The 24,536-nt window shown below is 45.5% G+C and overlaps 2 protein-coding genes across 6 annotated transcripts in view; both read left to right on the forward strand.

Annotated features, from left to right (window-relative positions):
* LOC123755478 (irregular chiasm C-roughest protein) overlaps positions 1 to 24,536 on the forward strand; it is a 584,568-nt gene that overhangs the window by 24,695 nt on the left and 535,337 nt on the right. The gene's annotated exons all lie outside the window — the stretch shown is intronic.
* LOC123755282 (variable charge X-linked protein 3B-like) lies at positions 16,427 to 17,218 on the forward strand. The gene has a single exon (XM_045737736.1). The coding sequence runs from the start codon at positions 16,427 to 16,429 to the stop codon at positions 17,216 to 17,218; it is 792 nt and encodes a 263-aa protein (XP_045593692.1).

A 24,536-nucleotide genomic window follows, 5' to 3' on the forward strand; every position in this document is an offset into this window, starting at 1 on the left:
ACATGTCCTCGGCTTCGCCTAGAACGTGGTGACAGAGAGAGAAAAACACATTATGGAATTAACATAAGGATGCCTCTTACACTTAAGGGTTCAACCCCCCTTCTCAAAGTGACCACCAGAGTGTCTCAAGATAACACATTGACTTAATTTGGGTCTTGGGGCGTCATGTACATATGAAAACCCGATTGAATGCAACATTAGCCAATTTAAAATATACGTGTTCCTTTAGGTTGTTGTGAACGTTGATAGTCATATTCCTGCACGTTGGTGTCACGATGCTAAATGCGCGTTTATTGTAGGTCATTAACGAGATATAATTAACAAATTTTCACTAACTTTTATAATATAGGGATGCGTGGTATTGTACTGTTTGCCGGATCATTTGTCGAAACAAATTCCTGTCAGTTTGTTGAATCAAACTTTGTGTGATCAAAGTGGAGCAGGTGTGTGAATTTGTGTTGAGGTTAGTGTGTTTTGATGAGTATGAGTTTGTAATGAGGGTTATGAGTGAGTGTTGAAGTGAGAGTGTTTTTATGGGTTGTGATTGTGTACTGACGTGAATATTGACATGTGTTGATGTGTGTGTGTGTGTGTGTGTGTGTTGGCTGAGGTGAGTGTTTGAAATGTTTGTTGAGGTGTGTGGAGGTGTGTGTGAGTGTGTGGAGGTGTGTGTGAGTGTGTGGAGGTGTGTGAGTGTGAGTGTGTGGAGGTGTGTGAGTGTGTGGAGGTGTGTGTGAGTGTGTGGAGGTGTGTGTGAGTGTGTGGAGGTGTGTGTGAGTGTGTGGAGGTGTGGGAGTGAGTGTGTGTTAAGGTGCACGCTGAGGAGGAGTGTAAGTGTGTGTTATAGAGCAGAGTAACTTTAAAACAGGACATAATAAAGAGGGGAATGCGTCTCTCTGCACATTCTCAAGACAGTTTTATGGTTATTTTGGCCACAAGTCTACGGCGTTATGAGCGTTGTTCAGGACTCCCATGGTAGCCTCCCCCATGACAGTATGGACTCGCCCACAGTAATACCGTCTCCCTCATAGTATATGGGAGGGATAAGGTCTTCGTAATAGCAATAATGTCTCCCTGAGAGTAATAAGGTTTGCCAGATAGCAGTAAGGTGTCGTTGATTGGTATTAATGAAATGCAATAAAAGGAAATAGACGGGATTTATTTTGTGTTCCCAGCACGCCCATCCCACATGCAGGAAACGACCCCTTTATGCCCTTATTACATAATAGATACCCATTGAACCCACCCCACAAATCTCTCTCCCATTTATCATCCACTTGCCACCCACAACCTTTCCTCTCCCACCAACACTCTCCCATATCTCGCTTCCACCTTTCAAAATCTCACCCCCACCCTTCTCAAACTTACGGGCTATTCATGTCCGTGCCACCGCTTGGGTGGCTTATTCTTCATCAATCATCTTCTCAAACACCCTCCCCCACCCATTTACACCCATCACCTCTTATTCCACACCCATGTCCACCCATCTCACACCTACTTACACTCACCCCCACCCACCACACACCTACTCCCTCCCATTCACACCCAGACATACACAACCTCCACCTACTCCCCACCCATCTTACACCCACTCTCACCCGTCCCATAACTCAATGCTACAGTCTTTTACTACGGGCTCACCATAGCCCGTGCTACTTGGAACTTTTTGTTCCAGGTAGCGAATCTTGAACAACAACAATATACAATCTTTCTTGTACAACATAATCCAGACGCCTACAGAAGCAAGGCGAAGGAAGAATCGGCCGAAGACTGACTGCGGGGTCACATTCGCCTTTATTTAAATATTCAAGAATTTGAAAAGTTTTTCTTGCGTTTCTCGATATATATATACCCCCAAAACTTTTTTTGTTCAGGAGTGGCTCTAAAGTATTAACAAAGACCTTTATAGCCAAAGAATGCCCCAAATGCCACGAAATACTCCCAGCTAGAGGATAAAATCCACAGTACTTTGTCTATAATGCTGAGGATTGTGGGATAATTAGTCTATAATCGAGTTATTTTTATGAAAACTCAGCTGAAGTGTTGGGAACATATGCTATTCGTTTTATTTTTATGTTATTTGAACAGCCCAATATTTAAGATTTTATATTATTTTAAACTGTTTACTTAGGCCAATGGATACGTATGAAATATATATTATACACCTGGAATATTATCCTTCCTGTTGATTGATTGATGAAGATTAAGCCACCCAAGAGGCGGCACGGGCATGAGTAGCTGATTGATTGATTGATGAAGATTAAGCCACCCAAGAGGTGGCACGGGCATGAATAGCCCGTAAGTGGTGGCCCTTTCGAGCCATTACCAGTATCAAAAGATGATACTGGAGATCTGTGGTGGCGCAACTGCACCCTGCGTGACGGGAGATGTCTCCCGGACCAAGTGGTGACCAAATGGTGAACATGAGTAGCCCTTGTGCCGTTTACCTATAATCAACCGTCCACCTCACAATAATCAACCATCCATGTCACATATAATCACCCTCCCACTTTACCTATAATTAACCACCCACCTCACATATATAATCAACCACCCATCTTAATTATACTCAACCCAAGCACCTATAATCTACCTCCCATCCCTATGACATATAAGAGGCCCAAAAGGCTTATGCGTTTTGCATGAGTATATAGGAATATAGTATAGCAAGACAAGAGACTTCATTCATATATATCAAATATAATTTGTTACGATAATTCATATTTGAGGTTTAAAAAACAGAAAAAAATTAATGTATACAGCAAGACTTAAATTTATTTTATTAAATCATTGAAATATTAGTAAAAATTTTAAGATAAATATATATTCCTGGAAATTTGCAAATGAATTTTTTTTCGATTTCTAATTTGAAAAGAGAATTTGTAAACATGCATTGTTAGTTTGATGCACTCTGCTTGGACGTGATTGGTTTTGTGTGTATATTTTGGGGCGTGATTGGTTTGGTGTTTGATTCTTGGAGGTGATTAGATAGAAAGTAACCACATAAAGTGGTTGTTGACTGTGCGACCCCAGACAACTGCTTCAGAACTGGCAGTCTCGTATTTATCTGAGCCCCTCGTTCTTGTAATCTAATCGAAGCTAAAATGGATTACCTGTTGACCAATAAAAACATGCTATAGGTAATATTTGAAGGTAATTAATTACTATATTAGAAACGGTGTTGATGTGTACAGGTGTTTGTTGCGGAAGAGAGAAGTTGGTAACGTTCAAACAGCTGCACTCAATGTTGTGCTTAAGTCTGGGGAGAAAATATAATTTTAAAGAAAATTTGATGGCGGGCATTTCTATTAAAATTGATTGTATGGGAAAGCCATGTGGAAAACTCGGGTCTTTCCCGGTTGCAACGCTGCACCACACAGCTCGGGTTAACAAAATGATTATTAGTATAAATTATTTATATAAATTTATTCGTCCTTTGTTTTACCAGGGAGAGTCTTAGACTTTAAAGTCTAAAACGAAGATTTTAAGAGCAGACGTGACTCAGCTGCTTCAGGTATGTACTACACGACGAATATTTATGCACAAAAAAGTAGATCGATGTCCTGAAGAGTGTTTCAAAGATGTGTTGAGTGGTGCGGCGTTGGTTCATGTCGCCCGTGCCACCGCGATCCTCTTGTTGTTATAGATATATGTTGTTGTTATAGACTCAGCTACTCGGAACAAGTTCCAAGTAGCACGGGCTATGGTGAGCCCGTAACTTACCTGGCACAGGAGCAAGTAGCACGGGATAAGGTGAGCCCGTAGTGGACTTACCTGGCACAGGAGCGGTGCTGAATGTGCACCGCGATCCGTCTTTACCAGCATTAAAGCCTCCAAATACAGAGGTGTGGTACATTACTGCAGCTTTATTGCAGTAGGTTCGGACACCATTGGTTCTTGGGGCAAAGGTGCATAGACCCTCCTGAAAGGAACTGGGCGCCAAACTAATCAGCGTCACAAAAGACCAAAGAGCAAGAAGTTTCTTGTTCCAATACGTGAGTGTCGCCTGTTGCGTCTTGGGCGCGCATCCAACTTCGGCAGACTTGAGTTGTTTAATTTGCAATAGTGATCAAGTTGGCTTTTGACATCTGTTAATGAATTCTGTTGGTGTGTTTTTCACTTCAAACTTGATAGTTATGTTAGGTACATGTTTATATTGTCTTTTTTTAAATATTCATGTTTTATATATATATATATATATATATATATATATATATATATATATATATATATATATATATATATATATATATATATATATATATATATATATATATATATATATATATATATATATACATTTTTTATTCGCAGCATTAGACAATGTAGAGGATCCTGAAGGTATAGACAATAACACAAGATGGCTGGAGTGTGTCAGGTACAGGTAGACACATATGTGATTGATTTTATTGTGGGTTTAAACAAAGAGCTGCCACGTATAAACCAATGGGCATTTTGCAGTTTCCTTTGTTGTTATGTTGTGATGACTGTTGGAGCTAGAGAAACACGAGGGAGGAGACTCAGGTAGAGACCAGGTACCACCGTCAGGGTAGAGAGGGAGAATGAACTATTGTGCGACGTAATGGAGGCACGACGTCATTCGTGAATTGGAAAATAAATACAAAACCCAAAGGGTTGTAGAACGAGAGGTAGATCTCAGGAGCTGAAGCTCAACCCATGAAAGTAGAATGCCAACACACAAGTGTACAAAGTGTGCCATAATAATCACCTGTGGCAAAGGGTCTTGCATGATGCGTAACTCACTAAACATTTCTCAAGGTATATTGTCTCTTCCTTCAGAGAAAAGTGAAGAGGTTATTTGCAACAAGGCTTTGTTCTGAACAGGTCTGAAACGCGTAGAGCAGCCACGCCACCTGAACACAACTGACAGAGTCTGGCCTCTGTATCGTGAGGTGATGAGGGTCCTCTTACCCCTCTCACTTCCCCCTCACCTTACCTCTCACTCCCCTCTCTTTTCATTTTCCTCTGTGCCACCCACACATCGACCTTCTTCCCTATTCATGTGGCTGCCAGGTTTTCCAATCTGGCAGCCTGGCTTTGCAACACATGACTCCTAACTGTGCTTGTTGCAGCCGGAGTGTCGATATGCAGACCTCCTCCATCTTGCTTGTCCCTTCCCTCCCTTTTCCATCCCTAACTGCTTCTTAATTCTCTCATCTCCCTCTTCCCCATGATTGTTATTCCATCTCCAGATTTTTGCTCCCTATTTTGTCTCTAAATACCTTTCCTTCTCGTTTTGTCTCTACTTCTCATGTGTTTTCTGGGTTTGAGGACTGTGGAATGGAATACTTCTGCCATATCCCTCTTTTGCTTCTGTCTTTTCCTCTCCTTCTTCCTGCTTCTAAGTCTCCGCCTCCCTTTACTGTCTTTCGATACTCCTTCCCTCTCCTATCCTCTTCCATAAGCTCCTCTCCCGTCCACCCTTCCATATTCTTAAGCGGCGAAGACGGGAGACGCAGACAGGCAAACAACCCTTATCGCCCTTCCTGCTTACCCTCCGTTTTCTTCTTTTTTTACAATGTCTATTATCTTTCCTTATTCTTCATCTCTGCCACAACTTCCCCTTCCTTCTCTCTCCTCCCTTTTGCTCATATATTTCCATGTTCAGAGATCATTAGCAGATTCCTTTTCCGTTCCCACTTTATATCTTCTTGTTTTAATGTTCGTTCCTCTCTTCTCTTTATTTATCTTTATTTCTTGTTCTTCCGTCACACTCCTTGCGTGTCCATCTTCCACACCTGTGGCAGGTGTGTTCCCCTCCCTGTGGCAGGTGTGTTCCCTCCCTGTGGCAGGTGTGTTCCCTCCCTGTGACAGGTGTGTTCCTTCCCTGTGACAGGTGTGTTCCCTCCCTGTGACAGGTGTGTTCCCTCCCTGTGGCAGGTGTGTTCCCTCCCTGTGGCAGGTGTGTTCCCTCCCTGTAGCAGGTGTATTCTTACCTGTGTCTGGTGTGTTCTCTCCCTGTGGCAGGTGTGTTCCCTCCCTGTGGCAGGTGTGTTCCCTCCCTGTGGCAGGTGTGTTCCCTCCCTGTGGCAGGTGTGTTCCCTCCCTGTGGCAGGTGTGTTCCCTCCCTGTGGCAGATGTGTTCCCTCCCTGAGGCAGGTGTGTTCCCTCCCTGTAGCAGGTGTGTTCCCTCCCTGTGACAGGTGTGTTCCCTCCCTGTGGCAGGTGTGTTCCCTCCCTGTGACAGGTGTGTTCCCTCCCTGTGACAGGTATGTTCCCTCCCTGTGGCAGATGTGTTCCCTCCCTGAGGCAGGTGTGTTCCCTCCCTGTAGCAGGTGTATTCTTACCTGTGTCTGGTGTGTTCTCTCCCTGTGACAGGTGTGTTCTCTTCCTGTGCAGGTGTGTTCCCTCCCTGTGGCAGGTGTGCTCCCTCCCTGTGACAGGTGTGTTCCCTCCCTGTAGCAGGTGTATTCTTACCTGTGTCTGGTGTGTTCTCTCCCTGTGGCAGGTGTGTTCCCTCCCTGTGGCAGGTGTGTTCTCTCCCTGTGGCAGGTGTGTTCTCTCCCTGTGGCAGGTGTGTTCCCTCCCTGTGGCAGGTGTGTTCTCTCCCTGTGGCAGGTGTGTTCTCTCCCTGTGGCAGGTGTGTTCTCTCCCTGTGGCTCTCCCTTCCTTTCTCCTGCTCTCTACCTTTCCTTCTATATTTTACAAATTTTAAAACTTGAACCCAGACAGACAGACAGACAGACAGACAGACAGACAGACAGACAGACAGACACTCTCCCCCTTACGCCCCCCCCCCCTTCTCCGTCTCTACTCTCCCCCTAAAATATAGACGCTACCTGATTCTTTTAAAATTCTTTACCGAGCTTCAGCTAAGAGCGAGGAAGAAAATCCCTAGTGAAGCCGCCGTAAGCCTCAAGAATATATTGAAATCGGAGCCATGAATGTGAAATCCAATTGGCCATTTTTGGAAGATAAGTTTGGCCAGGTCCTGGCCCGCCGGGGTGGGAGCCGTGGTTATGACTGTAGATGGTGGCCAATGAATTGAAATGGGAAGGTGAGAGGAACACAGAAAGCTTGGTGAAGGGGGTGTTATGACGCCTGTCTTGAGTCGGAGGCATTATTGTGCCTCTCAATTAGGGTACGACTCATTTGCGTATACTGAGCTTTGGATATACAGTATATATATAAGCAGAGGATGCGTCACCATCTGTGAACAGTCTTCCACACCTGTGGCAGGTGTGTTCCCTCCCTGTGGCAGGTGTGTTCCCTCCCTGTGGCAGGTGTGTTCCCTCCCTGTGGCAGGTGTGTTCCCTCCCTGTGGCAGGGGTGTTCCCTCCCTGTGGCAGGGGTGTTCCCTCCCTGTGGCAGGTGTGTTCCCTCCCTGTGGCAGGTGTGTTCCCTCCCTGTGGCAGGTGTGTTCCCTCCCTGTGGCAGGTGTGTTCCCTCCCTGTGGCAGGTGTGTTCCCTCCCTGTGGCAGGTGTGTTCCCTCCCTGTGGCAGGTGTGTTCCCTCCCTGTGGCAGGGGTGTTCCCTCCCTGTGGCAGGTGTGTTCCCTCCCTGTGGCAGGGGTGTTCCCTCCCTGTGAGAGGTGTGTTCCCTCCCTGTGGCAGGCGTGGAATGGAATACTCGTACATGGTGTTTATATACTATTTGCGTTAGTATAGGTAATGCTACATATATGAGTATTGGGATCAAATATTAACCCATTGCTCTTGTATGTGTCAGAATCAGTATTTGTCGAGTAAATTAATGACTTCATGAATGTATTTTGTGTTGCATATGGAAGCTGGAGCGTGTACTGTGGGCGTTTTTGCTCACGTTCTTCATCTGACGCCTTTACTCACCGGAACCTTGGCGATGTAAATGATGAGTAAATAGGGGTGATGAGTGTAAGATCATTAAGGAAGCAATAATGGTACACGGCCACCTGATGAACACTTGGCTTGTTCTGACCTGCTTAACTATACTGAGGTCACCACGGAAGGCAGGACATGTACATACACACACACACACACACACACACACACACACACACACACACACACACACACACACACACACACACACACACACACAGTGTAGATATGATAGAGCCCAATAGCCTCAGGAATCTGTACACCTGTTGATTGACGGTTGAGAGGCGGGACCAAAGAGCCAGACCTCAACCCCCGCAAACACAAGTACGTGAGAACATATATATATATAAACACCGATAAAATTCTGATCATATAATGGCAGATGTATTTTATCATATAGATTGATAGCTGACAGCACTACAATCTACAATACCATGATAGTATATCATCCAACATGCTGTAACCCGCACCATCCACACACACACACACACACAAGGCTAAGTGTCAAGTCTTAAGCTTCCCCTCACAAGACAAAGAACCCACACACTATCGAGAAACATAAAACACTCCTCACTACACCTCATTATCATCCATTTTCCCTTCGTCTATCGCCCCCGCGGCTTGCCCGATAAATCCTGGAAGGTTTTTCACACGCCATGATTCAGACGCCCGAGGATAAATAAGTGAGAAGATTCCGAATTTGACTGAGTGTGAGGTTTGGGGGCAGGGGAGGGGGAGGGGAGGGGGGTTAGAGACGAGGAGGAGAATCAGTGAAGATGCTTCACATGCGTGGCCGATAGGTATATCCGCCACCTTAATGCCATTGTATATACCAATATGACCTTAAGACGGTGGAATTGACAGCAAGAACAACTCCCGAGGTAGCTGACAGGTCAGTGTTGGAGGGTCTCCTCTGAAAGATCCGTATTCTTGAATAATGATTGATGATTAAACCACCAGGTAGGGGGACAAGGAGTGTCTCACCACCAGGTAGGGGGACAAGGAGTGTCTCACCACCAGGTAGGGGGACAAGGAGTGTCTCACTACCAGGTAGGGACGACCTAGAGCAAGGGGGGGGGAGTCAGGGGGAGGGTCTCAGAGCCAACCACGGAAGGAGGTTCGCTCGAGGATTTGTAAGTCTTTAAAAGTTGGGTGACAACTTGGCAAACAGTTATGAACGAGTTGCCTAAGTCGATTATTGTAGTCTATGTGGACACTTTGTAAGCGGGGGGCGGCGGGGGCGTCTGGGGGGCCCGGCTAGAATGCACTCGGGGTGAAGAGTGCATGTTAAGTGTCTCGTGAGGGTGGAGGGTACATGTTGGGTGCGTTGAGGGGGCGGAGGGCGCATTTTGAGTGCCTTGTGGGGGTAAAGAGCCTTGTTGAGTGCGTTACGGGGGTGAGGTGCTCTGCCGAGTGCCCCAGCGCCCCAGGGGACGAGGGTAGAGCTACAGAGGGAGCAGGTGTGTGTTAGAGACATCTCCCCACGCCAGAGGACGAGGGTAGAGCTACAGAGGGGAGCAGGTGTGTGCTAGAGCCACCTCCCCACGCCAGGGGACGAGGGTAGAGCTACAGAGGGGAGCAGGTGTGTGCTAGAGCCACCTCCCCGCCCCTGGGGACGAGGGTAGAGCTACAGAGGGGAGCAGGTGTGTGCTAGAGCCACCTCCCCGCCTCTGGGACGAAGGTAGGGCTACAGAGGGGAGCAGGTGTGTGCTAGAGACACCTCCCCGCCCCTGGGACGAGGGTAGAGCTACAGAGGGGAGCAGGTGTGTACTAGAGACACCTCCCCACACCAGGGGACGAGGGTAGAGCTACAGAGGGGAGCAGGTGTGTGCTAGAGACACCTCCCCACACCAGGGGACGAGGGTAGAGCTACAGAGGGGAGCAGGTGTGTGCTAGAGCCACCTCCCCGCCCCTGGGACGAGGGTAGGGCTACAGAGGGGAGCAGGTGTGTGCTAGAGCCACCTCCCCACGCCAGGGGACGAGGGTAGAGCTACAGAGGGAGCAGGTGTGTGCTAGAGCCACCTCCCCGCCCCTGGGACGAGGGTAGAGCTACAGAGGGGAGCAGGTGTGTACTAGAGACACCTCCCCACACCAGGGGACGAGGGTAGGGCTACAGAGGGGAGCAGGTGTGTGTTAGAGACACCTCCCCGCCCCTGGGACGAGGGTAGAGCTACAGAGGGGAGCAGGTGTGTGCTAGAGACACCTCCCCGCCCCTGGGACGAGGGTAGGGCTACAGAGGGGAGCAGGTGTGTGCTAGAGCCACCTCCCCACGCCAGGGGACGAGGGTAGAGCTACAGAGGGAGCAGGTGTGTGCTAGAGCCACCTCCCCGCCCCTGGGACGAGGGTAGGGCTACAGAGGGGAGCAGGTGTGTGCTAGAGCCACCTCCCCGCCCCTGGGACGAGGGTAGGGCTACAGAGGGGAGCAGGTGTGTGCTAGAGACACCTCCCCGCCCCTGGGACGAGGGTAGAGCTACAGAGGGGAGCAGGTGTGTACTAGAGACACCTCCCCACACCAGGGGACGAGGGTAGAGCTACAGAGGGGAGCAGGTGTGTGCTAGAGACACCTCCCCACACCAGGGGACGAGGGTAGAGCTACAGAGGGAGCAGGTGTGTGCTAGAGACACCTCCCCACGCCAGGGGACGAGGATAGAGCTACAGAGGGAGCAGGTGTGTGCTAGAGACACCTCCCCACGCCAGGGGACGAGGGTAGAGCTACAGAGGGAGCAGGTGTGTGCTAGAGACACCTCCCCACGCCAGGGGACGAGGGTAGAGCTACAGAGGGGAGCAGGTGTGTGCTAGAGCCACCTCCCCACGCCAGAGGACGAGGGTAGAGCTACAGAGGGGAGCAGGTGTGTGCTAGAGACACCTCCCCGCCCCTGGGACGAGGGTAGAGCTACGGAGGGGAGCAGGTGTGTGCTAGAGCCACCTCCCCACGCCAGGGGACGAGGGTAGAGCTACAGAGGGAGCAGGTGTGTGCTAGAGCCACCTCCCCACGCCAGGGGACGAGGGTAGAGCTACAGAGGGGAGCAGGTGTGTGTTAGAGCCACCTCCCCACGCCAGGGGACGAGGGTAGAGCTACAGAGGGGAGCAGGTGTGTGCTAGAGACACCTGGCACTGCTGGAGTCGCTTTACCGCTGCCATTACAAACATTTTGTCTTGTGCTGCGGTTCGGACAATGTTTGCTGCCAGTTTAAGCAGTGTTCTCTTGGGGTTTAATTGCCACTCTGGTGCGGTTTAAGTGGCATTTCTCGGCTGGTTTATGTTGCACTTCCCAGGTGATTGTAGTGGTATTTTTGGACTGGTTTATCGGGCCCTCTATGGTGGCATGAGTGGAACTGTCTTACATGTATAGTTTTCGGGGTTTATTAATTTTTGTGTTCTGAACAGGTTTGTTTGGTGCTCTTGGGAAAGTTAATATTCACTCTGGAGTAGATTCAGTAGCTTTGTGCTGGTGACAGTAATTATGAGTGTAGTAACGTTTGGTGATAGTTCCAATGGCCCTCTGTGGCAGTGTTAACGAGCGGGTTGTTCATGGCAGGATCATCTTCTTGAGGTTATCTTGAGATGATTTCGGGGCTTTAGTGTCCCCGCGGCCCGGTCCTCGACCAGGCCTCCACCCCCAGGAAGCAGCCCGTGACAGCTGACTAACACCCAGGTACCTATTTACTGCTAGGTAACAGGGGCATTCAGGGGTGAAAGAAACTTTGCCCATTTGTTTCCGCCTGGTGCAGGAATCGAACCCGCGCCACAGAATTACGAGTCCTGCGCGCTATCCACCAGACTACCAGGCCCCTGTGTGTGTGTGTGTGTGTGTGTGTGTGTGTGTGTGTGTGTGTGTGAAGTTTATTGCAGGTGTTTTATTCGAGTTCTTATAGTGTTGTTTTATTAAGGTCTTTAATGGTAGTGTTAGCGGCGTGTTTTATCACCTCTGGTTTACAGTGGTGTTAATGGTGTTTTATCACCTCTGGTTTACAGTGGTGTTAATGGCGTTTTATCACCTCTGGTTTACAGTGGTGTTAATGGTGTTCTATCACCTCTGGTTTACAGTGGTGTTAATGGTGTTCTATCACCTCTGGTTTACAGTGGTGTTAATGGTGTTCTATCACCTCTGGTTTACAGTGGTGTTAATGGTGTTTTATCACCTCTGGTTTACAGTGGTGTTAATGGTGTTCTATCACCTCTGGTTTACAGTGGTGTTAATGGTGTTCTATCACCTCTGGTTTACAGTGGTGTTAATGGTGTTCTATCACCTCTGGTTTACAGTGGTGTTAATGGTGTTCTATCACCTCTGGTTTACAGTGGTGTTAATGGTGTTCTATCACCTCTGGTTTAGAGTGGTGTTGAAGATCATTTTGAAGGTGTTAGAGTGAGCTTTATTATATCAGGTATCTGTGTGTGACATCATCTACGGGAGAAGACTAGCGTGACACACTCCCTGAACAGTGTCTCGAGTCGCTCTGGGACCCTGAAGATGCTACAGGGAAAGTACCAGGACGTGTATATAATATATTCACTCTTGACTTTTGCATAAGTTTTCACAAGGTAATTGTTTATTTTGTTGAGAGAGTGAGAGAGAGAGAGTGAGAGAGAGTGAGAGAGAGAGAGAGAGAGAGAGAGAGAGAGAGAGAGAGAGAGAGAGAGAGAGAGAGAGAGAGAGTGAGAGAGAGAGAGGGAGACAGACAGACAGGGAGGCCGGCCTGCCTGGTCCACCAACATGCACAAAACTGAATATGACTTTAATAATTATTTAGTGTTGAGGTGAGAGATGTTGGGGAACATTGTGGCGGGGTTTTCCCTCACATACTTTTACCAACTATTTTATGAGTCTTTCATAACCGGCAGCAGCAGCAGCAGCAGCACACGCAGCTGCAGCGGTTGTGCGTGTCAACGGCGCTGTAAACAATTTACAGCGGACATTTGTGCTCACCTATCTGTACTCCGCAAGTTGAGAATGCGTCGGTTCCATGCGCCCCTAATTATCAACATTATACCATCGGAAACGGTGCGTGGAGGCTGCCTTTACCAACGCACTTCTCAGCGAATATCTTTTTCACGCTCCTGAGGTTTGTATGCGTTCTTGGTGTCGACTGTTTCTCCTTGTTCGTGAAGACGGATGTTCCGCCTCGCTGGCTGGCGATTTGCAGCTCTAACGTGAAATATTTTACCTTTGCACATCTGTACACAATATCAAAATGTTCTCTAAATTAAAAAGCTTAAGACGTTAGAGAGAAAGTGTAGTGCTATGTGCCGTCGGTATTAACTATGGTGTAACGCAAGGTGTAATGTATGGTGTAACAGTGTGTAACACCGAGTATAACGTAACGTTTACCAGAGAGCATAACGAAATGTATAACGCAAGGTGTGAAGGTGTGACGCAATTTACCATATATATATAGTGTAGGTGTTACATAGATAGTCCACTATGGAAATGTATAGGCTTTCTTAATTTCTACTGTAGCATATATATATATATATATATATATATATATATATATATATATATATATATATATATATACATACATACATATATATATATATATATATATATATATATATATATATATATATATATATATATACATACATACATATATATATATATATATATATATATATATATATATATATATATATATATATATTAGTATATTTTGGTAGCAGTCTTTCCTGTAGACATATATTATTAAATATGACCGAAATTTCGGTCATATTTAATATATATATATATATATATATATATATATATATATCTTCTGGGTGGCTGTCAAAAAATGAATAATCACCTAAATTATGAGTATACATATATCCAGTGTCTGCCTGTCTCCCTCCCTCCAGGGAATTAAAAGAAGCCATTTGGGAATGGCGATGTTAGGCATCGTGGGGTCCCTAGCGCCCCCTCGGGGCTTAGGGACCCCTGCCACACCACCTCCCCTTAGGGAAGCCCTAATACATCTCTCTCGTGGCCTCCTTAAGACCTGCTCCCCTCTCTTTACCCTTGCTTTATACTGCCTACCTGGACATCCACCCTTCCTTCCTTCCTTCCTATCCGACCCTTCTCTCCCTCTCTAACCATTCCCTCTTGTTTTGTCTCACCCGTTCCATCTTCTCTCACTTTTCTATCTTATGGATTGATCTCCCAGTTTCTCCATTTCTCATTAATTCCATTTGTTCTCTCTCTCTCTCTCTCTCTCTCTCTCTCTCTCTCTCTCTCTCTCTCTCTCTCTCTCTCTCTCTCTCTCTCTCTCTCTCTCTCTCTCTCTCTCTCTCTCTCTCCCTCTCTCTCTCCCTCTCCCTCTCCCTCTCCCTCTCCCTCTGCCTCTGCCCCGTCTGTCTGTCTGTCTGCCCGTCGCAAGAAACCTGATACGCAGACCACAACACATGGTAATGATGATCTACATAAGAGAGGTGGAATTAGTGTGTTATTACATCCCTTACATTAACCCACTTTAGCCTCTCTCTCATTCCACAAATCTTCCACAACATTTTTTACCCAATATCAATGCTTCCGGAACACTAATGCTATGACCGTTATAGCACACTTAGACCATTAATAACTGAAGAGCGAGAAAACATTCCAAAAATGTATATATCCAGCCAAACTACGACGTTGATGCAACGTTCGAACAGTCTTTAACACCTAACGAGTTGTAACAACCAATATTGCAAGTTGTAACAACGTTCTAATACGTCATAAAAACGTTATAACAAGATGTGACAACTTTATTACAAGTTGTAATAAGCCGAAAATAGGGACAGTTATATATATATATATATATATATATATATATATATATATATATATATATATATATATATATATATATATATATATATATATATATATATAATGAATTTAATGAATTAAATTTGTGTGCAACTTTGGCACCTAATTCATGTTTTCTGTAATATGTGTGTTGGTGAGTCGAGTAATTAACGTCCATCTGCTTTACCTTGTTCGTGTTCAACTCAGTCCGAATAATTTGTCCCTTGTTTATCTTATCAATTCCCTGGATAATTTTGCATGTGGTAATCATGACTGCTCTAGTTCTTCAGTTGTTCCAGCTAATTGAAGTATAATTTTTTTAGTCTTTCCTTGTAACTTTTACCTCTTAACTCTGGACAGTTTGGTGGCATACCTCTCCAGTTTCACTTTAGTCAATTAGTGCATGTGAATATATGCGTGTGTGTGTGCGCGCCCACACACACACGCATATATACACATGCACATATATATACACATACACATATATACACATGCACATATATATATACACATGCACATATATATACACATGCACATATATATACACATGCACATATATATACACATGCACATATACATATTTGCTCTCGTGTCCATGTGTATCGACATGTTTTGAGGATATAAAATTGTATTGATAATACTTCATACATATATACATCCAGTCTATCCCTGGATACATTGCTTAGTAAAACTGTCTACCCCATGGAGGGCTGCTCGGGGCACCGTTAAGCCTCGGCAGACGCCCTTAGGGGCGCCGCGGGAGCCCTAACTAGCAGTAACGAGGCAGTTTGGGGCTAATAATTGAAGGTTTAACACCGTCGATGAAGACGCGGGGGACACCACGGCCGCTAAAAATATATAAAAAAGCAAAAAGGAACAAAAAAGCAATTTCGGATTTTAAGTTTCATGAAGCAATTCACGAGGGAATGACCAAGTGTGGAGAGGAACAATGGCTCGTAGAGGGAGTTGGGAGTTAAGACATCATATTCCCAAGACTGCTAGAGGCACTCTGAAGGGGCAGTTAGAGGCACTCTCAAGGGACAGCTAGAGGCACTCTCAAGGGGCAGCCAGAGACACTCAAGGGGCAGTTAGAGGCACTCTGAAGAGGCAGTTAGAGGCACTCTGAAGGGACAGGTAGAGGCACTCTGAAGGGACAGGTAGAGGCACTCTGAAGGGACAGGTAGAGGCACTCTGAAGGGGCAGCTAGAGGCACTCTGAAGAGGCAGTTAGAGGCACTCTGAAGAGGCAGTTAGAGGCACTCTGAAGAGGCAGTTAGAGGCACTCTGAAGGGGCAGCTAGAGGCACTCTCAAGGGACAGCTAGAGGCACTCTCAAGGGGCAGCCAGAGACACTCAAGGGGCAGGTAGAGGCACTCTAAAGACGCAGCTAGAGGCACTCTGAAGGGACAGTTAGAGGCACTCTGAAGGGACAGGTAGAGGCACTCTGAAGGGGCAGCTAGAGACACTCTGAAGAGACAGTTAGAGGCACTCTGAAGGGGCAGTTAGAGGCACTCTAAAGAGGAAGCTAGAAGCACTCTGAAGGGGCAGCTAGAGGCACTCTCAAGAGGCAGCTAGAGGCACTCACACAGGACATAAAGAGTCATCCTCCTGGGACAGTAAAAAACACCCTCTTAAGGTCTCCTGAAGAACCAGTATTCATTTCCTGCTAAGAGTGTCCCCAACAATTAAACAATTTCCTCGAGTTAGAGGTTTGCAAAGCAATTGTGTCGTTCCCGCCAGAAGCTGTCTTCAGTTACACACATGTGGGATCCCAACATACCAGAGAGATGACTAATCCAGTCCCCGTGGGAGACGCTGAGGTCCTCCTGCCTCAGATGAGGCATGAGTCTTGGAGGAGGAGGAGGTCAGAGGTCAGGGGGTCACAAGACGACACATAACTACACCTGCACGGATTCTACCAACTGTTGGGTGTGGTTAGTCATGAGTACTTTTTACTTCAATGTACTTCACGAGGACATTGTTCACGAGGACATTGTTCACGAGGACATTGTTCACGAGGACATTGTTCACGAGGACAGTGATCACGAGGACAGTGTTCACGAGGACATTGTTCACGAGGACATTGTTCACGAGGACATTGTTCACGAGGACAGTGTTCACGAGGACAGTGTTCACGAGGACATTGTTCACGAGGACAGTGTTCACGAGGACATTGTTCACGAGGACAGTGTTCACGAGGACATTGTTCACGAGGACATTGTTCACGAGGACATTGTTCTCGAGGACATTGTTCACGAGGACAGTGTTCACGAGGACATTGTTCACGAGGACAGTGTTCACGAGGACAGTGTTCACGAGGACAGTGTTCACGAGGACATTGTTCACGAGGACATTGTTCACGAGGACATTGTTCTCGAGGACATTGTTCACGAGGACATTGTTCACGAGGACATTGTTCTCGAGGACATTGTTCACGAGGACAGTGTTCACGAGAACAGTGTTCACGAGGACATTGTTCACGAGGACAGTGTTCACGAGGACAGTGTTCACGAGGACATTGTTCACGAGGACAGTGTTCACGAGGACAGTGTTCACGAGGACATTGTTCACGAGGACATTGTTCACGAGGACAGTGTTCACGAGGACATTGTTCACGAGGACATTGTTCACTAGGACATTGTTCACGAGGACATTGTTCACGAGGACAGTGTTCACGAGGACAGTGTTCACGAGGACGTTGTTCACGAGGGCATTGTTCACGAGGACATTGTTCACGAGGGCGGGAAGTGTTCATGGGATAAAGAGGTGTGGGTTACCAGGAGTGACAACGTGAGTCTTGGAACAACTGGGTGAGGCTGATGGGTTAGTTACCGAAGTGTCAGCGTGGTGTCAGCTCCGTTATGTGTCAGCGCAGTTGCCACGGTGTCAGCCATCGCCAGAGCTGACAGTTTAATGGAACTAGTGGCCGGCGTGTGGCGCCTGAATACTGTTTTGTTCCATTACCGTCGCCAGGCTGACGACAGGGTAATTGGGGCGTCAGACGCGTACAGGGGGCAAATAGGTGGCCGTGGTAAGTGATTAGTTGCCTTTGGTAAATGTTAGGTGGTGGGGGCAGGCTGGGTGGTCGTGATGGTGGTGGTGAATGTTGGTGAATGGTGGTGGTGGGAGCAGGCTGGGTGGTCGTGGGGGTGGTGGTGGTGGTGGTGGTGAATGGTGGTGGTGAATGGTGGTGGTGAATGGTGGTGGTGGGGGGCAGGCTGGGTGGTGGTGGGGATGGTGGTGAATGGGTGTGGTGGTGGTGACTTATATGCTAGTGGTGGTGCATGATGGTGGTGGTGGGGACAGGCTGGGTGGTCGTGGTGGTGACTGTTGGTGGTGGTGGTGGTGGTGACTTATATGCTAATGGTGGTGCATGAAGAAAATAGTTATATCCCAGTAAATATAATTCCTCAGCTTAAATCCACGTAATCCTTGACTTTAGTTACAAAAAATCTGTATTGACTGTCGTATTGTGTCAATCCTTCAGTAGCTGATTGCTCCATTGGTTATCAATTCTATCAGTGTGCGCTGCTTCGACTCCCAATAATTTTTGCAAGTTCTCTTTATCGATTATCTACCTCTCGTTGTTTAAGACGGAGAGATAGACGTATTTTTCTACAACTCTTAAGACACGTGTATTAGGTCGCCTCTGTCATTCCACAACAACTTGTGGAAGACTGATATAGCAACAACCTACCACACAGCTGGGTATCACAACCCTCGACCTATTCATATACCACAAAGCTCCACTCTCAACGACACAAAAGCTCTCTTTATCCATACAAAACAGCACATAAATACTCTCCAACCATACAAAACAGCACCTAAATACTCTCCAGCCATACAAAACAGCACCTAAATACTCTCCAACCATACAAAACAGCACATAAATACTCTCCAGCCATACAAAACAGCACCTAAATACTCTCCAGCCATACAAAACAGCACCTAAATACTCTCCAACCATACAAAACAGCACATAAATACTCCCCAGCCATACAAAACAGCACCTAAATACTCTCCAACCATACAAAACAGCACCTAAATACTCTCCAGCCATACAAAACAGCACCTAAATACTCTCCAACCATACAAAACAGCACATAAATACTCTCCAGCCATACAAAACAGCACCTAAATACTCTCCAACCATACAAAACAGCACATAAATACTCCCCAGCCATACAAAACAGCTCATAAATACTCCCCAGCCATACAAAACAGCTCATAAATACTCCCCAGCCATACAAAACAGCACATAAATACTCCCCAGCCATACAAAACAGCTTGCAGACATTCCCCATCTATGCACATCTAAATGAGTCCACGTCTCTCCATCCTCACCATTCCAAGTAGTACACAAACAGCTTGTCACTACACTACAAATTACACACTCACACTACACACTCACACTACATACTCCACTTGATTAATCCCTCATAGACCTTCTCCCTCAAATGTTTATACTTGAACCTGTTTCTGGCGGCACCGAAAGACCCTCTTACGAACTCTGGCTTCTCAAATACCTCATTTTTATGCCCTTAATTACGAAAAAAACTCATTCCTATTTTGTCTTACCCGTGACACATGAACTCAAATTGTGGCGCTGAACGTCTTGTAATGCTGTAGTTTCAGCTGAGCTCTCACTGCATACAGCTTCAGGGAATTCCAGCTTCAGCTGGAGCCTCTTAGTGTGAAAGTCCTGGAAGTCGAGTTTCAGGTTTGAGGCCGCTTAGCAGAGCATCTGGTAATTGTTTATGTGATAAGCGTTTGACGGGATTACCTAAATTAAAGAAATAATTTCCGAATACTGATATTATCGGGTTTACCACACTTCCTAAGCCTTATATATATATATATATATATATATATATATATATATATATATATATATATATATATATATATATATATATATATATATATATATATAATATATGACGAACAGCCCTTTTTGGAACAGCATGAAATAAATTAATTTTCTCAAATTTACTCTACTTGTTAATTTGAAATTTAAATTCTTCGTGCGATGGAAACCAAATGAAAGTTTTGCGGAAAAATCATCTCCCACTGAATTTTTGTTCCTAGTAGTGAGAAACTTATCATGATATAGAACACAGTTGACTTGGGTATACGTGACTATGTGAAAAGTGGCATGGGAGAGCGGCTACTGCCCTGGAAACACAAACAGTAACTTACCTTATTTTCCGCTTGTTACAACTTGAAATAAAGTTGTTACATCTTGACTTAACGTGTTTTTGACGTATTAGAACGTTGTTATAACTTGTTATATTGGTTCTTATAACTTATTAGGTGTTAAATCTTGTTTGAACGTTGTAGCAACGTTGTAGTTTCGCTGTGTGTTTGGTGGGTGGTGGGTGGGAGGGTGTTTACATGGGTGAACACCCTCCCATAGGCGGTGTACTTATACTATACGTACACCCATATAAACACACACATGGAGACAGGCACACGCCCACATACACATATGTGCACACGCACACAAAATGTGTACATTTACGTAAGTACATTGATGTGAGTAAAGGAGCATTCATAGGAAAAGCACACATAGTTATATATACACGTGTGTATGTGTAACGTTAGATACATACAACTGAGATATGCTATTAGGTTAGATATGGGTTGTTGGATATTAGACAAGATGTGGAAATCGCAAGTTAGAATGCGTGTGGAAAATTGCTGTCAAGTGAAAAGTTATTATTTAAAAATGATTTTAAGAGTGACATCGACTCTTCGGGTATTCAGTGTGAAATAAATATTCTCAACATTAATGATAAAATATGGAACTGTAAAAAGAATTCAAGAATGCAATGAGTTTAACATAGCCAATAATCCCTTGGCAGTGTCCCTTATAGGTTCCTTATAGTGTCCTTATAGGTCCCTTATAGTGTCACTTCAAGGTTCAATTTGAAGGAGGGTTTAGAGCGATCATGGAAGCTGGTATACGGCAGCGGTAGAGAGTGTGGCTGCTGTAGAGTGTGACTGCTGTAGAGTGTGACTGCTGTAGAGTGTGACTGCTGTAGAGTGTGACTGCTGTAGAGTGTGGCTGCTGTAGAGTGTGACTGCTGTAGAGTGTGGCTGCTGTAGAGTGTGACTGCTGTAGAGTGTGGCTGCTGTAGAGTGTGGCTGCTGTAGAGTGTGACTGCTGTAGAGTGTGGCTGCTATAGACTGTGACTGCTGTAGAGTGTGACTGCTGTAGAGTGTGGCTGCTGTAGAGTGTGACTGCTGTAGAGTGTGGCTGCTGTAGAGTGTGGGGGAAGATGTGGCGTCCTGGCGCCCACAGCCCACAGCTATAGGATAAAAATTACAGAGGAAGACTGCAATAATGACTGGGTAGAAATTCCATGAATACGTAATGTTATAGGTTTGGATCACCATGGCAACCCCACTACAACTTGGCTCGCGTGTAAATACTGCTAAACTCATCGTTTGCCAGAAAATAAATAATTTCGGCTTGATAAGATTTTTATTTGTATATATTTTTATTATTTCGTGTTGCTGTCCATTACAGTGATATTTAGTGTGTTTACTATTGTTATGTATTATTTGTAGCTATAGGAGCGAGGTGTAAGCTCTTGGGCCCCGCCTTTCTAACCGTCGGTGTCTTAATGTACTGACTAAAACCTAATTTTCACTAATGTCTACTACACATCTTTCTCTCACATATACACATAGGCCGTAGCAGCTGTCTAACTCTCAAGTTCCTATTTACTCCTAGGTGAACAGAGGCATCAGGTGAAAGAAATATTGTCCACTTGTTTTATCCTCGGTCGGGAATGTAACTCGGGCCCATTGAACTATGACCCCCGAGCGGTGTTTGCTGGGTTAGGAGGACCTGCGACCTCTCCTAATTATACTTACCTAATTGTGCTCGTGAAGGTTGAGATTCGGCTCCTTAGTCCCGCCTCTCAACTGTCAATTAACTGATGAATAGGTTCCTGAACCTAATCGGCTCTAACATATATACTTTTGAAATTGTGTTTGGAGTCCGCCTCCACCACACCACCTGCTTCCTAATGCATTCCATTTGTTAACTACTCTGACACAATGTCTGTGTGACTCATTTGGGAAGTCAGTTTTGTCCACTGACCCCCTAATTGTGCGAGTAACTAGCGCTAAAATATATGTGTTTATCTATCCTGCCTATTCTCTTGAAAATTTGGAATGTGGTAATCATGTCTTCCGTAACTTTACTATCTGCCACCGACGCGACGTTCAATTCACGCAGTCTTTCCTCGTAACTCATGCCTCTTAGTTCTGGGACTAGGTTGGTGGCATAACTTTCAACCGGCTTTCTCCAAATTTGGATTTTGCTTGACTAGACATAGACTCCACGCTGGAGCCGCATACTCCTGGATTGGTCTGACATATGTGATATACAAGGTTCTGAACGATTCCGTACATAAATTGTTACAAGCAGTTCTTCTCTTAGCCAACCTTTATTATTTATTTGATGCAAGCTTCAGGGGACCATTCTATTCTCCGAACTGGATGTCAGTTTCGGTAAAATGCGAAAAATCTGTTTTTTTCCTTATGGTCAAATTTCCTCATAAATTACTATATTTAAAACTTCTTATATGTGCAATCACCTTGAATTACACTAAAAAATAAAAGAGAAGAGAATTAGGATAAGTTTCTAGAGGAGAGAGGAGGGAGAGGTTCCTGTTGGAGAGAGAGTAGGGAGAGGTTCCTATTGGAGAGAGAGGAGGGAGAGGTACCTGTTGGAGAGAGAGAGAAGTGAGAGGTCCCTGTTGAAGTGAGAGGGGCGGAGACAGATGGGACGGTGATAGCCAATAGGACACCGTGTGGTGGGATGGAACGATGAAGGGAAGGGGGAAGAAAGTGGAGAAGGAATCACAGTAGACACAATGGAAGGGGGGTGAGAGAAAGAGGGTGGCAGGGGTAGGCAGGAATGGGACCTGGAATGATGGAGTTACCCATATTAAACAAGTTCCTTGTATAAATTAGTCGTTGTTGAATACAATTTCAATTAAAACTATTTTGTTCTGCAGATTTGCTTTTTTTGTGTCATGTATTCTGGTAAGAGTTGGCTTTGAACTTTTGTTTTATAGCAGTAAAAGCAACAATAGAAAACGAATTACAATTGAACATTTTGAGGTAAAAAGCTCGATCCTGCAAGTTTGAAATAGTAAATACACACACACACACACACACACACACACACACACACACACACACACACACACACACACACAGGGGACTATATGAGGATAAGGGACTATCTGGGTGAAGTGCAGTGGGAGGAAGAAATTAGAGGAAAAACAGTCCAAGATATGATGGACCTAGTCATACAGAAATGCCAGGAGGCCGAAGAGAGATTTATACCAACGGTAAAGGGAAAAAATAAGAAGGAATATAATAACCCATGGTTTAATAGACAGTGTCAGGAAGCAAAAATGGCCAGCAGGCGGGAGTGGAGGAAGTACAGAAGACAAAGAACAGAGGACAACAGAAGCAGATACAACAGAGCTAGGAACGATTACATTAACATAAGACGAACATCGGAAAGGGACTATGAGAACGATATTGCAATCAAAGCGAAAAAACAACCTAAGTTACTACACAGTCATATAAGAAGAAAAATGTCGGTGAACGACCAAGTGACAAGACTAAGGAAGACAGAGGGGGCATATACTGAAAGTGACAAGGAAATCTGCGAGGCACTGAATGCCAGTTTCCATGGAGTGTTCACTACCGAGCCTGAGCAGCTCCCATTGTTGGAAGGGGTTACCCTAGATGAAAGACTATCAGATATAGAGGTGACAGCAGAGGAGGTAATGAAACAGTTGACAACTCTAGATGCAACTAAAGCAGTTGGACCAGACAAAGTATCACCGTGGATACTAAAAGAAGCAGCACAGGCCCTCAGCGTGCCTCTGGCAATGATCTTTAATGAATCACTTATGTCAGGAGAATTGCCCAGTTGCTGGAAGAAGGCAAATGTCGTGCCGATCTTCAAGAAAGGAGATAGAGAGGAGGCACTTAACTACAGACCTGTATCACTGACAAGCATCCCCTGTAAAATACTGGAAAGAATAATTAGGCTACGACTGGTTGCACACCTGGAGAACATTAGGTTTGTGAACAAACATCAACATGGGTTCTGGACAGGGAAATCGTGCCTAACAAACCTTCTGGAATTCTATGATAAAATAACGAGGATAAGACAGGACAGAGATGGTTGGGCAGACTGCATATTTCTGGACTGCCAAAAAGCCTTTGATACAGTACCGCACATGAGACTGCTGTTCAAGCTCGAGAGGCAGGCGGGGGTGGGGGGAAAGGTCCTAGAATGGATAAGGAACTACCTAACAGGAAGGAGCCAAAGAGTTACGGTAAGGGGCGAGAAGTCGGACTGGCGAACAGTAACAAGTGGAGTACCACAAGGATCGGTGCTGGGACCAATTCTATTTCTTGTATATGTTAACGACATGTTTACAGGCGTAGAGTCCTACATGTCGATGTTTGCGGATGATGCAAAGTTGATGAGAAGAGTTGTGACAGATGAGGATTGCAGGATCCTCCAAGAGGACCTGAACAGATTGCAGAGATGGTCAGAGAAATGGCTACTAGAATTCAACACGAGCAAATGTAAAGTTATGGAAATGGGACTAGGAGATAGGAGACCAAAGGGACAGTACACAATGAAGGGGAACAGCCTACCTGTAACGACGCGTGAAAGAGACCTGGGGGTGGACGTAACACCTAATCTATCTCCTGAGGCACATATTAATAGGATAACGACAGCAGCGTACTCTACACTGGCAAAAGTTAGAACATCATTCAGAAACCTAAGTAAGGAGGCATTTAGGGCGCTTTACACTGCCTACGTAAGGCCAGTCTTAGAGTATGCCGCCTCATCATGGAGTCCCCATCTGAAGAAGCATATAATGAAACTGGAAAAGGTTCA

The sequence above is a fragment of the Procambarus clarkii genome, chromosome 20 (genome assembly GCF_040958095.1).
Source record: "Procambarus clarkii isolate CNS0578487 chromosome 20, FALCON_Pclarkii_2.0, whole genome shotgun sequence".
In the NCBI taxonomy this organism is placed as follows: Eukaryota; Metazoa; Arthropoda; class Malacostraca; order Decapoda; family Cambaridae; genus Procambarus; species Procambarus clarkii.